General features: G+C 40.6%; 1 protein-coding gene across 4 annotated transcripts in view; it reads left to right on the top strand.

Annotated features, from left to right (window-relative positions):
- znf609a (zinc finger protein 609a) overlaps positions 1 to 18,452 on the top strand; it is a 78,340-nt gene that overhangs the window by 44,455 nt on the left and 15,433 nt on the right. For 3 of the 4 annotated variants that reach the window (XM_057329374.1, XM_057329375.1, XM_057329377.1), the window contains one exon: positions 16,045 to 16,270. In XM_057329374.1, coding sequence (XP_057185357.1) covers positions 16,045 to 16,270 — 226 coding nt within the window. Of the gene's footprint in view, positions 1 to 5,830; positions 5,938 to 16,044; positions 16,271 to 18,452 lie in introns of those variants that run through there. The other variant, XM_057329378.1, reaches the window with a different exon arrangement.

Below are 18,452 nucleotides of genomic sequence, written 5' to 3'. Positions count from 1 at the left end.
GTGGATACCGTCTCCTTGTGTTGAAGGATCTGTCAGATTTCTGAAACAACACACAAACAATCATTGGCTCATTCCCGGTGTCTCTTTATTCCTGTTCTCACCTGTCATTCATTGGAAGAGAAACGCGTCCTTGGACTTGATGGTCAACTGGGATTTGCATAATGGTGATTGGAAGTATCACAGCTTGTCATTGACTTAACAGGGAACCGCGGCCCATAATCTCTAAAGTCTGGTGGTCCCTCTCGTTTTGCAGGTTTTTCCTCTTTCAAAATATACAAAATATACAATCCTCAGTTCAATCCTTTGTATGCAAACATTTGAGGTTATAGAGTGTCAGATTCATTGCTCTCAGCAGGACTTAAGAAAACCTGTTCAGTCAAATGTATGAAGATTCTTTGATAATTCTCTTGACATGTCAGTTTGGTTTTCAAGTTTTTGCTAAAATTGCGAAATTGCTGAAGGCCATGTGATGTGCAGTTGAGGCCAAAAGTGATGTCCATCTTTGGAAAATGGACATCTTTGCTTTTTGTTAAATATATTTTTACAGATGGTTAAATACTTTGCGTTCATGTAGCGTAGTTGTGTTTGGAGTATTAACGTAAGCTCAGCTTTGTGAAAAGAATTTAAGGAGGGGAAAATGGCAAAACACATACGAAAAGCTTATTGAGTCAAGAGCCAGGAGAAAATCAACAATTTTTTTATAATTGCATAAACTATAGTCAGTGTTTGCTTTAGTTTAGCTGTCGTCTTTTAGTTTTTCTGTGCATTTTTGTAAATTAGAATAAAGCCCATATGCCCTGTAGTTTGCCATTTTTTTCCCAAATAAATTTGCCAATAAATTCAAGGTTTTGTCTGTTGTATACCATATGCATCCTATTTTGATGGTTTACTCAAATCTGAGGGCATTACAAGAAACTATTTCACAAATAGTCTCCCCCCAGACCTCACTTGGCCACTAAAGTGTGTTTCTCGAATATGAATGAATGTTTATCATTTTCTTTAAAGTTATTCTGGATCCATGACCTGGTCTGTTGTGTAGATGAAAGTGAAGGTGGTTGAGTCTGTCTCTCTCTGGGAGGTTACCCCTCCTTCCTGCTTTGCCAAACAGTAACAGGAAGCCTTTGAGTGGCTATAAATAGTCAGCTCTCGCCCCCTCTCTCTCCATTTTTCTCTCTTGCCCTCTGTAAATCTCTGCAGATTGCTTGTGTAAGTGACAGGTCCATCGCTGACTGTGGATGCAGTATTGAAGCTCTGCAGCCTGCGGTGCAGCAGTGCTGTCGGCCGGCTGCCAGCGCCCAGCAGATAAACTGTGCCTTGCCTGAAGAGCTTCTATAAGCTCTGCCAAATCAAAAACACCCAGGGTGCTTTTTCGCCTCTTCTTTCTTACGCCTTCCCCCTCCTACTCCTGTCAGGGAACAAGCGGTGTCCTTGTACCACGGCTCTCAACATTGAAGAGTGGTGTCAGTTACTCAGGGGTCCTTCGGCGAGGGATGTTTTCAGTAGGTAGTATGAGAGGAAAAACACAGAGGGTGAAGTAAATAGAGAGTGTGAGAGGAGATGTACAGCTTGTGGTCGGGCGAGGACAGGCTGAAGGCAATTGGTGTGTGATGTATGGAGTTAAACATGAGCTTTGCGTTGAGATGGAAATGGAAGTATTACAGTCGAAGGGTCAACGTTGCTTAGTTCAACCAAATTTCTCTTCCTAATTTGCCCATTTTGTGTTTGTTTGTCTTGTGCCTCTGATCATTTAGATTTAAATTAGAGATTTAAAAACTATTGTGAAAGTGATGAGGAGTTAATCCAGAAAGAACTTGTTGGTGATGGGTATTGTCAGGAAGTACATTGACATTGAGCGCTTTTCCACCATCGCGCCAAATTGTTCTCGTTGCTTGTTCTGATCCATGCCAGCCGGTACGTCAATGGTTTAATTTTCACATAACTGTAACCGTTTCAGACCGTGCTTAAAGCAGTTTGGCACAATGGTGGAAAAGTGCTCATTGATGTTTATTTTCATGTTTGTTCTGTTTCTTAGCAAAAGCGAAATGTTGAAGTGTGTTCAATTTAAGATGCATATTAAGTTTCCTGTGCACTTAACATTCTGTGCTACTCACAGTTTCTGTGCATGAAGAGAATTTCATGTAGACGGTCTAGACGGTAGAAGTTAGATCACTAGCCTTGGAGGAATGCAAAATATTTTGGCAGTCATCTAGTGTGAGAGACAAAATAATTAACTTGATCTTTGGGCATTTATATGTTCGTCAGTGGTGAATGGGATCATACATGAGACTAAAAAATCAAAATCAGTTTGTGGTTGTTGGCATGTACTGGGTTGTTACCTGATGTTTAGACATCACTGAGTTCATCTCAAAAACCCTTTAGTTTGGTCAACTCTGAGACCTGTCAAATTCTGGATCCCCAGGGATCATCCTTTCCGTCTCATCTCTCTTGACCCTCATCTCATTCCACCCCCTACCTTTAGACCTTGAATGTGGGTTATTATTGTAATGAGGACTGCCCATGTGGAATGACCCAAGGTCAGGGGTGTGGGGTTTTACTTTCATGTCTGTTCAGTTTGGTGTCCTAGATCTGCTGTATTGTATTTGTTGTTGTTAATTAAGCATTCATAAAAAATAAATCTGCTGTCTAGAAAACATGGCTTTCATGAGGAATTGTATTGGTAACTCCTGAAGTGAATGAGTTGTATTGTGACTAATCGTAGTGTGGGTTTAGAAACCGGTGAATGGCTCTTTAAACTGAGTCATTCCACTTATGCCTACAGCTTAAATGGTGTTAGACAAACTTTGAGAAGTCAGAGGACTGTCAGAAAAGCATAGTGGTGGAAATCTTCAGAGTTCAAGATTGTGACCTTCAAACACGGATATTACAGAAAAGAGTTTCGTTACTAGCCTACGTTTACTGTAGCAACTACTTTTATTCAAATGGAAGTATTTACCATTTAACCAAACAACATTGGCCACCGTTGACTTCCAAATTAATAAATGTAATGTATTATTAACACAAAACCTTTTTCAAAATATAATTGTTTGTGTTTGGGCTTGTCCACACTGGGACGATAATCGCACGCGTTTATCGTCGACCCTTAACGCCTCGTGACTAAACAAAGGGCGCCAACATGAGTGTGCACACCGACATGCAAAACGGCAGGCGTAAAGGCGTCATTTTTTTTTTAAACGCCTCTGGCTCGTTTTTTCTGTTTGACTCGCCGCATTAAAAACTGGCCGACCAATGAGATCGGCGCTTTTGTTGACGTGTCTGGAGCTGCTGAAGTTACAGTAAAACACGACTTGGTGGCACTCAAGCACAAAACGGTTTTGCCGAGCACATATTGACGAAGAGGAAGCAAGATGAATTCTTCTTCTGTGTGACTAGAGTGTCAGAAGCATAAAGTTGCGCAGCGCCACCTTGTGTTCCGGGGAATTTCAGTTTTTCAGTAAGCGCAATCTATGTCAGGGAGTGAATTTGCACGTTCACTCGGCTCAGCCAGTGAAAATCGTTTGGTTATGAACGCCGAAAAACGCTGCCGATAAGCGCGTGCGATTATCGTCCCTGTGTGTACGAGCTTTATCACAGAAGGACTCGTGTTCAGGTTTACAAATGATGACTGAATTTTGATTTTTGTGTACTTTCCCTTTAAGTTAAGCATGTTTAATAATGTCACATTTGTTTTCAGACCATGCGAGCCCGTATTTCTGAAATTTGGAGAAATTAGGTTTGTGTCGAGGGGGATTGTGTATGTTCACAGCTGTAAGTTATTCCCCTCTGTACCTCAACCGTACTCTGCTGTTTGTGGTCAAATCCATTTCCAGCCAGTAAATCTGTCCAGTTTATTTTAATGAGTTTATAGCGTGAAATGAATTCCACCTCTTCTCCTGAAGGGAAGCACAGATTCGGCAGCCGAGCGTTTCATGGGTCGATTGCTTTAATTACGATTGCGGCTGATTGGTCGAAGCGGGCCAAGATGGACTGTATAGACACGCTGTCTCGTGCGCATTAACTCTTGGAGTCATTTGTTAGCATTCACTTTGAATCTGTTTTTTTTCTTCGTGTGCACTTCCTTATGGAATCAATGGAAGTTAAGCCGTCCGTTAAAGCTTGTTTGGTTATCAGGCAATCTGAGGTCTCTCGCTCTTTCTGAGCAAACTGATCTTCTACCATCTGGCTTAATGCAGGTCGTTCGCTCGCTGAATACTCGTACGCTCCGAGGCCTTGTCTTTTCTTCTTTTCCCACGCAGGAAACACTATCTTGATTGTTATGCTGTCTGTAGGGGAGATTTTCCCCTCGGCTCTTGCTCGCGGTCACATTACTCAAAGCGGTACGTGGCTGTTTTTGTCTATACAGGGCACACAAACATATCTTTGCAAACACTCCCCCACGCTTCCCCCTACAGTCTTTCGTTTTCTCCTTCACTCTATTTGTCTGTTTTCACACATGGGCTGAAAATTGAGAGCACCCCGGAGGTGAGTTGGCATTGATCCATCTTGGCGAAACTGGGACAAACTATGGGAAATGTAATGTGAATGGTGTGGTGTTTAGCATTAAGTAAAGCCTGGCTTCAATCCTGTTTTTCAGAGGTAGTTTTAATTTCAAAACTATGTTTGCAATGTCCTTTAGAGTTCACGCTGACAGCAGAAACACAGTGAACAGAAGTCATTCAGCACAGCCTACCTAATCTGTTGTAGAAGCACAAGCAACCTTGAGTGTTTTTTAACCTTGTCTGTTTGTTTGTAACGTTGTTTATGTGTTTATTTGATGTTACTTGTTCTTTGGCAGTGTAAAGCCTTTTCTAAAAAAAAAACTTGAATTTGAATCTTAAATCTTCATGTCATTTCGTTCTGCAGAACACAAAGAAAGACATTTCTCAAAATATCTTCTTTTGAGTTCCACAGAAGAAAGAGCCATACACAGGTTTTAAACAACACGAGTGTGAATAAATAATGACAGATTGTGTATTTATTATGATATATATATATATATATATAATGTGTTGTATATATTTTTGGGTTGAACTGTCCCTTTAAGTTTGCCAAAAGAAACTTACAGTTGACATCGGTATTCTGATTTATCGTCTCATCTGTTTCCACTTCCTCAGCTCTGTTGCATCTCTTCACTTTTTCCAGGTTGTGCCTTTTGTTTCAGCAGATTTGATTGTTTATTGATTGTGTTTTCATCTGAGTTGTTCAAATTATTGAGTTAGAACATCAGTTAGTATTTTTTCTGGTGTTCCATTTCTGTGGTTAGTGTGTGAATGTGTAAGCACAGATCTGCTTTTCTTTGATTACTTGTTTTAAAAGCCCAGATGTCGCAGTAAAAACGGCTTTCAACTCGGCACCCTGGAGCTATGGTTTGAATGTGATTATCCATTCTAGCCGTCTAAAATCTTTAGGTGCGGCTGCGAGTCTGCTGTGGAAAAAAAGCAGTATGTAAATTTCATTGAACTACTTTGTTGTTTCATAAGCGTAGTATATAAACATGGTAAGCATTTAGTTCCAAAGTATTTATACTTTTACATTTGATATTGTACAATGGTTTTGTTTTTCTTGGAAAGTTTTCCTTTGTTGTCTTTAGATTGTAATTTACAGTTAATATTCACAAGATTCATTTGAGTGTTAGACGGTTTTGTAGAGGTAACGTTCAGTCTGTTACAGTCTACTGTCAAGTGTCCATATTTAGCCCAGAGCGTCTGCTGACACACACAAAACACACTATTGGTTGCTAGCGAGAGCTCACAGGTGTTGTTGAGGTTACCACTCCTTGCTTCCTTTCCAGTGCTCTCTCTTTCGGTTGCACACACACACTTACGCATGCACGCGTTCTCATGTTCACAGCAATGCATACACACGCGTGTCTTTCCCAATACCGAGCCGCTTGTCACCGCAGGTAGTCTTGGATAAAGGCTTTTCTGGGAGTGTTATCAGGTAAATAGACGCATGTCGCTTACTTGCATGTCTGGTTTGTGAAAATGCTAAACAATTGCATTTTGCATTTTGTTTTGTGCAGATTGCAGTTGACGTTGTGGTTTTATCGAGTGCAGCGAGCTTTTAGCCTGTGTGTTTTGCTCTTGTTTTTGTTCAAATAGCGGTTCATAATTGTTTTGTTGTCATGCGTGGCATGCCGGTATCTCGCTCACAGGAAAGAGAGCTTGCACGCCTTCTGTTGTTGCTAGGATGTGCATCGTTTTATCCTCTTAGCAACAGGTGATTTCTCTCTGTGAGGTTGTTGCTAGGGGCGGCCGAATGAGGGAAACTCCCTGCGTTTTGTCCCGCCTCCCCGTTTCCCACAGAGCTCCTCGTTGGATCCTTTCCGTTTGATGATTGTTAAGAGCAAAGCCAATGATTAATCTCAAAGAAATGACATGGATGACTCTTAGATGGAGTCATTGTTTGTGGTGTAAACCAGGAAACTCTTTCCTCTCACCATCGAGTTTCTCCGCATGGTTTCCAGTAGGGATGCAACAATACAGCTCACCCACGGTTCAACACGAACCTCGGTTTTTCACCCACGGTTTTCGGTTCCGTTCTGATGGCTTCGGCACATTAAAGTGTTTTTTCATTGTTCTATGCTTATGTGACAGGAACGGTAAAAAGTTAAGAACTATTTTACTGAAATTCTCTTTATTTAACTTGACTTATTTTATTATCTTTAAGCAAAATTCAATTTGTACAAATTCCTGGCTCACTGCAGTATTTGGTTTACTGTTCATCAACATGCCAGTAAAACAAGCTTCTAGAAGAGGTTTTGCACATCAGAGTTTTTAAAATAACGTAATGCAAAACTTGCGATTGCTGTAATGGAAGTAAACGTGCGGTGTGCGTAACACTGCAAACACTAGCGCTCAATGGGAAAGGGCAAAGTTAATATATTAACAAGGTGCGATTGCCATAAATGTGAAGAAATGCAATGCTAAAGGGCTGCCTGGAGGCGCTCTTGCTATGATGTAAATAACTGTCCGAAAGGCCGCCGAGTGGCATGACTTTCGTTAAACGGACTTTGGCATGGTGCCGTAGACGCTCTTTCTGCATGTGCTGGGTGAGATGCAACACGAGCGTGCTGCTTTCGTATGCAGTGTAAAAATACATTCTTGATGTGCAAAATTCGGAGATTATCACTTTAGTACAACGGGCATACAATAAAGTCAGCCCGCGTCTCTCAACAGCACATTGCTTCTCGTGTTGCAGACAGCCTCGCTTCACAATCCGACTCGCTATGAGATACAAACAAACACGGACTTAGTCAGTTCACAGTGTAATTGAGCGCACAGAAATAATTTAAACACAAAACCAGAAAACCGCAATTCACTTACACGTATTGAACCGTGGAGGTCGTACCGAACGGTTCAATGTTATATTGAGTATTGAGGCATCCCTAGTTTCCTGAATTGATATTCTGTCACACCGAGCTTTGCTCGCATAGCAAATTTAAGCAAATGAACTGTGCCTACCGTCTGTCCATCTGCAAAGCTAATAGTGTGTTTGTGCGTGCCGTAGCGAGGCATCGGTGAGGTAACTGAGGTGTGGTAAGGAGGTTTCTGTGGTGAACACAGCTAAATGGCTCAGACGGGCTCTTTCTGCCTGCTGCGTTCCTTTCACCTGTCAGTTTGTCTCGCTGTCAAACCCTCTGCAGATGCTGCAGGCTCCTACGCTCTCATAACAAGTGAACAGTTCAGCTCCTGGCACCATAAAATGCTGAGAGAGAGTGAATCTAGTGGAGTGACTGCAGCCTCGACGGGAAGATAACAAGAATTTCTTGAGGATGTCAGAAAACGCCAGATGTCAAGCTGAAATATCCACAATTTCAGCTCTAGTTTTTGTTTGTTTGACACGTGGGCTTTTTAAACATTTATGGTGAGCCTGTTAGGGATGGGTAATGGCTGTCTAACTCCAACTATATGTTTGACTGGTGAGGTATTAAAGATTTTTCAATTAATTGCTTAAATGATCTGTACAATTTAGTATTGAATCAATTTTAATTTATGATTTGTAAACTATTCACCATTCATTTTTGTATTAAATCTACAGTAGATGAATTATATCGTGTGCAAAATCAAGAACCAAATTGGGATCTTGTGAATCAGAATAGACTCTAGAATCAGGCAAATATAGCACTTAAAGACAGTTTACAATATAGGCAATTTGCACATTAGAAAGACATATGTTGGCAGACGACAACCGCCGTTTCCTAAGATGTTAATGAGACATATCGTCGCTGTCGGGCGGAAACCTCCTATGTCTAAATTTGGTCAATTCCGTATTTTTTCACAAATCGATGCTATTGGTCAGTCCCCATGTGGGTCTGTTATTTTTACAAATTATTAACCAATCTAAAGTGTTGAAAATAGCTTGAGAGCAAATCTCTTAACTCCATTGGACACTTCAACTGTCTGAGAAGTCTCGTAACTCCACCTCTTCTCGGCATTACGTCTCCTGATTTAAAGTTTTTTAGACAATAATGAGTGAAAATAGTTAGGTTAGATACATTTGAGTAGGTCTGTTTTGTTAAAAATCGATAGCTGTAATGCTTCGGTGCAGAAGGAAGCCCATGAGCCACGAAGCTAAGTTTGCGAGCAGATTCGGCTAATTTCCGCCTATAGACAGCCTAGTCAGCTCATCGTTTTTTGTATTACATCACCTATAGTTCTTAAACCTTTAAAATAGAGTTTAGGAAGATGTATGTAACCACAGTCGTTAACTATTGAAGCCTTTTCTCTTGTCAAGAGGCTCAACGCGACCGCCGACTTTATTTGCGTGCAGATTAATTTCCGCCTATATTAGACAGCCTTTTTAACGTTTTATTTTGGTATTGCATCACTCATAGCTCTAACGTTTAAAATAGAGTTTATGAAGATGTATGTAACCACAATCATTAGCTCTTAAAGCCTCGTCTCTTGTCAAAAGGCTCAACGCGACCGCAGACTTTGATGAACACTGCTGGCAGCAGCGACGTCTGTGTCCGTACCATTCTTATCAATGACAGCGTAATCTCGTATCTCCCTGCTCCCAAGTCACAAACCTTGTATCTCCGATTAAACATGGTTTTGGGGAAATGTTGTGTTAATGTTGGTACACAACAGTATATGATAGCAATATAAGGTATAATGCCAACTTTAACGAAACAATGTTTAATAACTCAAAAAATATGCCGTTTTTTTAATTTCCTGAAAAATAATGGTTTTGGTGATACGAGGATTCCGCCCAACAGCGACGATATGTTTTCAAGAGACTAAACCTTGTTTCTGAATGTGGGTTAGAAAGGTGCGCAAGCAAGGAAACTGTGCTAGGTAGTGTGCTCCGTGTGGTGTAAAGTTGTGTGGTGGCTGTCTTTTGTTTTTTCCTCTCTTTGCTCTTTCATGCATTTTTTTTCTATGTGGTTTAAGATATCTTCTGGGAGTTTGCTGTTTGAAGACGCTATTTTGATTCGCAAATTTCCTTTGCTTTTGTTTTTCCCTTGTGGCTGCTCTTAACGCTTTGCATTTTTTGATCCTTAACATGTTTAAAAACAATTACAGATGTGGAATATATTGGAATATAAAGAGCTCAAGCGCATATAATAAAGTAGGTAAGAATGATTACGCAAAACAATAAGGTAAAGACAGTCTGATGAATAATGTGAATGCATTTAACTAAAGGCTCCATTGTTCCTGCAGCCTCTTTAGTGTGACTTACATTTACAACATTAAGTGTGTTGCTTTTATAGTACACATGATGAAATATTGTGTTTAAACTTAAATAGATGTTCTCTGTAGGTGATAGACACAGTAACTGGTGAAAAGGGTTTTTTATATCATAACTGGGTACTTGTATTGACCAGTCAGCATCCAGGACTGGAAATATTTGTTTTGTAATCATTGTCGACAGTTTAAATCTCTGGGGACAGCGATTAAATCTCTGGAGTACTTGCAAATTTGAAACAAGCGTGTCCAAGCTTTCCCGTTCGCGGCCACCAACGGTCAGGCCAAGAGTTGTCGTCTCTGTATGGTAGAATTTAGTGCCTCAAATGTGGTCGGGAGAGCAGGTTACAGAGGCCAGTCAAACTCAAATTACAGACAGTTTTTGGTTTCCATGAATCAGATTTTCAGTCACCCTTGCTCTCTAATTATAGACCGGGCAGTTAGAACCCCATTTGTTTTATGACCTTGGAGATATTGCTGCATTCCGACCGTGCAGGTGTTTTTTGCAAGCTAGAGCGCAACATGAACCGTTTTAGCACTTGTAACACTGCAGTAAGCTTCATTACTTTCATGCTGCTAAACTTGGTTCATGAATTGTGAAGGTTTTGGCAAACGTCCTCTTAAAATTGGCAGAATACCATCTCAGTGTATCGAATCAACTATAGCGGACTGGTTAGATGCAGTAAATATCAATTGGCATCATTTTATAATCAGTTATGAATTCATGCCTTGCCTGAAGGGTTGGCCAGAGGTTCATACCCTGCTCCTGAATCCGACACCTTCTTATTGTTCGGTTAAAAAAACAGAACCCCAGAAACAACATCGCATGACCGGCGTGTTTTGGCTGGCAGTGTGAAAGTGTTTTGGTTTCAACAGTGGAAGCCGTGGCTCTTTCTTTGTTTGTTTGACAGACGTTGATTGGCTACCAGACTTTGTTTTTTCATGCAGTGGAATGTACGGAGGTTTTCGTGCTCCCTCCCGTGCAGGCTTTGCGACGGTTCTTTCATTCAGGATATAAGGTTGACAAGTGGATGTTTGAAGTGTTCTAACACTTCTTTCTTTCTTTCTTAACTGCCTACTCTTCTTCTCTTCCACCCTTTAGCTTTAAACCAGCAGTGCGCTATTGTTTACATAGCTTGGATTAGTAATGTTAACCTGAAAGGCTTCTAAGAATGAAGTATATACAAACATCAGGTGACATTTACTAAACTGTGTCGACACCACGGGGGTTTCGCTGGAAGCTGTTGAGTGATGTGGATTGGTTGTAGGTATCGTGTTGTATTCCTGCTTTAGTTGGAATTTACTTTTTAACTTTTAGCTCACCGAGGTGTCGCAGGGAACTAGCTTGGGAACTCTCCAATTGAGATGTTTTGTTTTTAGTGCCTCTTTTTGACCTGTGAGTTAAGTTTTTAACCACAAAGAGTGTCTTAAAGGTGCAGCATCTCGTCTTAAAAGACGTTCTTGGGTTTTGCATTGGTAACATTTTGAAGTATCTAAGCACACCCACCTCTGTGGTCATTTTGTTGTGGCTCGACATTACTTTGCTTACCAAGCATAAGCATCTGTTATTTCCATCGGTATAGCACGCAGCTGCAATTGAAATATACATCAAGCCTTTTTAGTTAATGCATGACACTTGCTTAACAGATGTGATTTTCCTCAGCTGGAGGCCAAAGCTCATTTTCGTTACACGCGTACAATCAGACCAACTTCATGGACCCGATTCTGCCCTGTAAAGTGCAGTATGCCTTTCAGAAAACAAAGATCTCACATTGCCTAGGTATTCCTGTGGTTTGATCTATGAACTTGATGTTGAGGTAACTTTCCAAATCCTAAGGTGTTTGTACCACCGGGACAGCTTTCTTTTCCTGTGCCATCACACTTAGATTCCCAGTTTTCATTCCCATGCTTGAAAGGTTTCGAGAGATCATTTGCACAGCTGAAATGTTATCCATAGGAGCACCAAACACTAGAGTTTTTAAGGTCATCTGATGCTTTCCAGACCTTGAAGAAAACAGCAGAATCCCGCTGGTGGGGGTGGACCTTAAATTGCGTTCCCTAACCCATTGGCAACGGAAAGGTTTCTTAACCGCAACAGCAGAAAGTTATTTTACCAGCGTCCTCTCAGGTGTCACTCTCGTTTGGGCTGTCCATCGCAGAAGACGCAGATAATGTTTCTTTCCTGTAAAAGGATACGTTTCAAGCAATTGTACTTGATAAGTAAAGCCTGTCGTCAGTCCCGATTATGATGTAGCTCTGAGATGATTTAAAGGATGGAAAATAGCACAAGATTTATTTTTTGGCGTAGTGTGTCAGTTGTTTGAAAAACTCAATCTTGTGTTAACCACAGAGCCGGGCTTAAGGCTCTGCTGTGTGTGTGAAGTGAGAGGCTAGTCTACTGAAAAGTTGGAGGGAAACTCAAAGAAAACTAGCTCACAACCGCTAATGGTGTGCTTCAGACCGCAAATGGGAAACCGAGCCAGGAAGCCAACTTTGTTTTCCTTGAACGCTGCTGTCTCTCCCTCTGAGGTTCCATATTAATTTAACTCTTGTTTTCAGAGCGATTTTTTTTTCCACCTCATGCTGTCAGAGTCCAGCGGCTGTTAGGCTTCAGTGCCATGTGTTTTTTCAGAGCACCCTTGGTGTATGGTTTATGTTAACGTTTGGTGGTCTCTCGTGTAGTTATATGGTCTGCTTTATGGGCTGAGCACTGCATACAGTTTTAGTCCGTACTATTACCTTCTTACTCATTTTCTTAATATTTGAAGTCTTGCATCAATGTTTTTTACAGGTACATAAAGAAGCAGGTGATAAGCCATAAAGCTGCCGTTTCTCAGAACAAACGAACCAGGAGATTGGAACAGATCCCCCAGATTCACATTTTCTCTGACATGCTGGCTGAACATATCAAGCATGCTTTGTATCGTGAGGTCATTCGCAGGTGTGATCTGGTTTTACAGGCGAACGATCTCTGTGACACTTGTCAATTTTATTTGTTGAGTGTTGACCGTGACAGCTTTATGTGACCTTTTAATAGATCTCATGGTTACTGCTCATAATGGTGTATGTGTAAACACTTCAAGTACTGGACCAGAGGAACAGGTGTTTCGAAATTACACCCTTAGCTTAATCCTCCACTAATCCCATCTGAAGCCATGTGTTCAGTTTCTTATTGCCGACACAACTGAACAGCAAAGTACTGTATAGACAATGGACAGAATCCAGCTAGCGGGAGCCAGTTCATATGAACCGGGCTTGACCCACACGGCATTGAAAGGGAACAAGCTGTACTCATACTAGCAGTGCTTTACGGAGAATGGACAGTCAACGTGATTTTCCAATGAAACTTAGGGAATTTTGCAGCCACTGTGGGAGCACGTCTCCATTTTATGTAAAACAGGGGTGTGCAGGGACCGGCGAGGAACCACGGCTCTGAAATTAACGTTTGTGACTTCGCAGTTCTCTCGCAAACGCTGTGGTCTTGTTCATTTTTAGTAGCGAGACTGTAAATTCAGAAGGCTGACTGGGGAAGGGAGGAGCAAGCAAATATTGTACACAGTGTTTTTTTGTTTAGTTAATGATTTAAGAATTTAATCTGCATTAAAAAATAAAGACTGAACAGGATGGTCCCAAGGAGACAAATACGTTATTTTACTCTTCAGCACGATTCAACCCTTCGATTTCAGTTCTCAGAAAACTGCTGCGTGCATTCCTGACTGGATAATATCCTCAAAGATTGGGAGGCGTCCTCTCTCATCCTGTGGTTGTTCAGAGTACTGGCTGCATCATCGATTAAAGGCCTCGTCTGCTGTGCCTAATTCAGTCAACAAGAAATGAGTCACAGTAGCAACAAACATTTGAGTTTAGCGGTTCTCTCAATGATGGGCAACCACATCCACTATCCACTGTTTTGCCACATCATTATCTCAGCCTCCTGAAGAACCCTGTTGTTTATTTTTAATGCTGCAATCCTTAACTTGTTAGGATAACAAGGCAAACCAATTGTAATTGTAATTTGGCATGTTGAGTCTGATTTAGCAAGAAATGCAAGTTGTTTTTCAACACAAGTAAATAAAGGTATGTGAAGTAACCTGCAATTTTATGTTTCAGATAGAGATGGTGATAGAGAGGCAAATCGATTGCAAACTTTTCACTACTACCTAGGGCTGTGCCGATAAACGATATCATATCGAATCGCGATAGAATGTATTTCAAAAACGATGATAAGCTATTGGCATTTTGATATGGATTAATCTTACAGTCTAACAGAACGCAGAAATAAACAGAACAACAGTCAGTCAGCGTGTAGCTTTTATCATGCGCGTCAAAGTACAAAGTCCATTTCATACTGCACTTGGCAAAGAAAACTCGACATGAGGAGGAAAACATGACTGGAAGCGGAAACAAAGGTGAAACTAACCTCGAGTTGTCATCACGCGGTTTATCAAGTGTCTTATTTTTTTTTCGCAATCGCCAGTTAAACAAAACAAACTTGAGGCGCAATTGCAAGCGAGTTACTTCGAAACTCAAGCACAAACGTTTTTATATCCATCGTTAACATATCTGCTAACATGAGCTGGTGCTTATGAAACAAACCAGCGCTGCCCTGTACAGATTAGAGATGTAATGAAGTGAGTTTGTGTGCACATTTAAATATTTAACCTTGTATGTAAGTTGCTTGCATGATTAAAGAAATGTACTACAGTTTATGTGAGATGTCTTTTTGAAAGACTAAGGTTCACTGAATGCATTGAATAAAACCCACTACTCGAGCAAGACATTATTGCAGCGTTATGTATGTGCGCAGGTGCTGAGCCAATAGCGTTCGAATGTACACAGTAACGGAGCCCTTTCATTGGTTGAATGTACTGAATGAACACTCCCTTTACTTAACGAGTCAATTGAATCAAAATGAGACTGAATGAACTGCTACACGTTGTTTATGGCCTTATATCCTCTGTGTTGCAACAGTGCATTTCATTTAATTGAATTTTAACTGGTTAAAGGTTAACTTTTGTTAATAAACTGTATTTAAAATAGATTATTTTAAATACAGTTTTTTAATTAAATATATATCGAAATAAATATCGTTATCGATCAATATAGAAAAAAACTATCGAGTTTACTTTTTTGCCATATCGCCCAGCCCTACTACTACTGAATTTTAAACATTAAGTTGTTTCCTGCAGAATACGCACTTGGGGGTATTTAAGTCAACACAAAATCAAAATTGCTTTATTAATAAAGTGTAATTGGTGCACGTTATTTTGAACTCACTGTTAACAAACATTAGTGTCAACAAAAGTTGAAGGCTTTCCACAAACTGTCAGTGCGGTGCAGTTTGAGTCTTTTATTTTGAGTGCATTGATTCTACGTTACAACTGTTTGAGTGTTTTTGTTGTTGTTGCGGTGTCAGCTGTTAAACTATCCTTTTCCATCCAGACAACCACATTGATTTTAAAACGGGAACATGAAAACAGAGGAATGAAATCATTAACATTAACATGAATTTTGAACATGAAATCGCCATTAATGGCACATTTATCTTAACTCTGGATTAAATTCTTTGTCACCCACCCAAAAGCTTAATGCAATTCAACAAAAGCCCATAATTAGATTATCAGATTGGCTCATCCGTGCGGTGCTGAATTTGCCGCAGTGTTTGTGAAATCAGTTGGCTTGCGTGTTGCGCTGGGGATGGGTTGAACTAGAACAGCTGTGGCAGCTTATTACCTCACAGTTTATAATAAATCTACACTCCGAAACATCTTTGGCCATGAGTAATAATCTCAAATAATGCTAAATGGTTCATTGCATTGAAATTAAACAAAGGCAGACTGTATCATGCAAGATTTTATTTGTGGATAGCCGAAATCCCTCTACCAGTTTTATACCCCCTACCAGGTTTAGCCTTATGTTGTATTACTTTTGCTCATGTTAAGTATTTTATCTGTTTTTAAAAATAATGTTACAAAATAAGTTGAGGGTGCTGTTTATTTATTTTGTTTGTCTTTGCATCTGCATTGAAATATAGACTTTTTAATGCTGGGAATGGTGTATAAATGGGAATAATGCCTTTTAGTTGCACAATGTAGTAAACCCCTTTTTCTTGTCCTTGCGATGTACCGTCCCTGCTAAACTCAGAGTGTGCAAGCTTTGGTGTTTAGACTTCCCAAGTCTTTGTGTTGTAATGTATTGGATGTGTTAAAAGTTTGGCAAAAGCAAAAAAGTCAGTTGGGCGTCTCACATTTTGGTTTATTAATTGTCGCCAAACAGATTTTATTCAGTGCTATTAAAGCATGCTTTTGATAGGTGGTCATAATTATCTAACTGAATCTTTTTCTAAATCTTTCTGCAGATGGAGTCTCCAGTGTCTACACCGGCACCACCACCCGTTCACCTTCTCGCACCTGTCAGCAACAGCGACATCTCCTCCTCGTGTGAGCAGATCATGGTTCGCACGCGTTCGGTGGCCGTCAACACTTCTGACGTGTCTCTGGCCACTGAGCCGGAATGTCTGGGTCCATGTGAACCGGGTACCAGTGTTAACCTGGAAGGCATAGTCTGGCAGGAAACTGAGGATGGTAAGGACAGAAAAGACTGGATGTTAAGTTGAATCGTTAATGGTGTTTATTTAGGTCTAGTTTATTTTTTAACTGGCAGTAGCTTATAGCAGTTGGTAGTTTATTCCTTGCAGTAGAATGGATAGTCGTGCATTAAATGTCACATACAAATAATAAAAAAAATGGAAATCGTTGCCCATCTTGTGAAGTGCACGCCAGGGAGAACGCGCTCACATTTGCTTGATGTTTAAAATGGCTTGTTGCTCCATAGACGCTAATTCCATTTCGGCTTGAGGTGTTAGTGGCTGTTTTTAACTGGCACATGCATCTAACAGCTTATAGTGATGGATGCTAATGTAGCGGTTTTCTTTTACTATATCTATTTACTTTTTCCAGGACTAGTGTTCGGTCTTAGAATCAGGAGTACTTCATAGTATTAATGCCTTACATAAAGACATTTAGACATCAGTCTGTTTCTAGCCCCTGATTAAGCTGAAACTCTGTTCTTTGTTTTTCTTTCATCTGAAGTTTGTTCTGTCAAACACTCCTAACCCAAATTTTTTATAGACTAGAGGCCATGAATGGGCAAATTAGTCTGACAGTTTATTTCATATGCAAACAGGCTAATGGCTCTGTGTTTTGTAATGTGAGCAAATCCGGCTGTCAGTTATTTGAACCCCCAAACCACAGTGTGTTGCTGCGAGATAATTCAGAATCGCTGTGACTGAAAATACCAAGCAAGGTTATGAGGTGCCGTCATGTTCGCCCACACGTTCCAGGAGCTCCATTTGCTACAGCGTGTCCTTATCTTTCTGCTAACACACAATGACACCGAAGACTAAAAACACGCTAGTTCTCACCACATAAAATGCATCCTCTCTTCCTCTGTCTCTCTCTATATCTCTGTCTTGTTTGGTTTCTCACACACTACAGTTTTCTATAGTTTTGTTTGCTTGTTCTTTCCTTTGTGACCGGCTCTCATGCAATGTTAGTACTCCGTCTGTCCAGAGGTCTCGGGTCGGAGCAGCCGAGGAGCCTTCATTTGATAAATGCAGAAAATAAGGCAGAGGAAAGTCAAAGCTGCCTCCAGAGAGAGTCATGGGAATGAGTAATAACAGTCGAGCTAGCATATCTTGAAGGGGCTGCGGAGTTGTTCGAGTCTGTTTAGATGCCCCGAGGCTCTATGGAGAATTGCGTAACGGATGCCTTCTAAGTTATTAGTCGATCTCCACTACAATGACATGAATAAAACTACCATAGTTGTTAAGATTTTTTGTCTCGATCATAAAGTTCCATTGATTAATTAAAACAGTGAGGTCATTGCAGAGATTGACATCTCTCATTGTCTTTGTTGGTACTCTGAATAAATCACATCAGTGAAATGTACTTGCACAGTTCGCTAGCTTTTACACAGCAACGGTGCGTAAATTATTCCTGAATATGTATGTGATTCTTCTCCAGAGCGTTGCGTACCGCTTAACTAAAGTCACGTTCATTTGCACCTAGTAGTAGAACAACCTTTTCACTGTGTAATTTGACTACCAAATGGCGACCTTTGGGACGGCAGTATTTATAGAGAACTGTGCGGATCAAAGATCGACCTCCTCCTGTGCTGTCAGCATGGCAAACCAGACCCTCCTCCTTCAGCCACTGACAGCTCATCAAAATGTCACAGAGAGGAGAGAATCAGAGTAAGAGACACACTGAGAGAATCGCTTTAGCCAAGAGAATGTGAGAAGAAACAAGAAGCATTTAGAAAGAGTAGTGAAGTGTCATTCTGTGCCATTGCAATGCTGACCCCAGGGGTCTTACTTCAAGAAATTTTGGGCCACCCCGTCTGCTGACACTCAAAAATATATCTTCCAATGGTTTATGGCTCATGAAGGTCATCCCCTGCCATCTGAAAAACCTCCCTGTCTTAGGCTGAGCCATGCTATTTAAGGTGGAGACTATCCAGAATTTTTGCTTGGTCAAAGTTGTTTCCGTGTCCAAGCAAAGGTGACAAACTTCTGCACTTCGGTTAGATACCAACTCACACTTTTGATTCTTTGGAGTAATTTTGGTTTTCCATTTAGTTTTCCAATGATGTATTTGAGTGAATTCCAGAATGGCCTTTCTTATTTTCTTTGTTGTTTAACTGTATGCAACAACGTTCAGGTATTACACCAAGCCTTGACCACAAGTCTGTTGTGTTTTCCAAACG

This window comes from Triplophysa rosa, linkage group LG3 (assembly GCF_024868665.1).
Source record: "Triplophysa rosa linkage group LG3, Trosa_1v2, whole genome shotgun sequence".
Lineage (NCBI taxonomy): Eukaryota > Metazoa > Chordata > Actinopteri > Cypriniformes > Nemacheilidae > Triplophysa > Triplophysa rosa.
The sequence above is the reverse complement of the archived record's forward strand: the minus strand, read 5'-3'. Positions and strand labels throughout refer to the sequence as shown.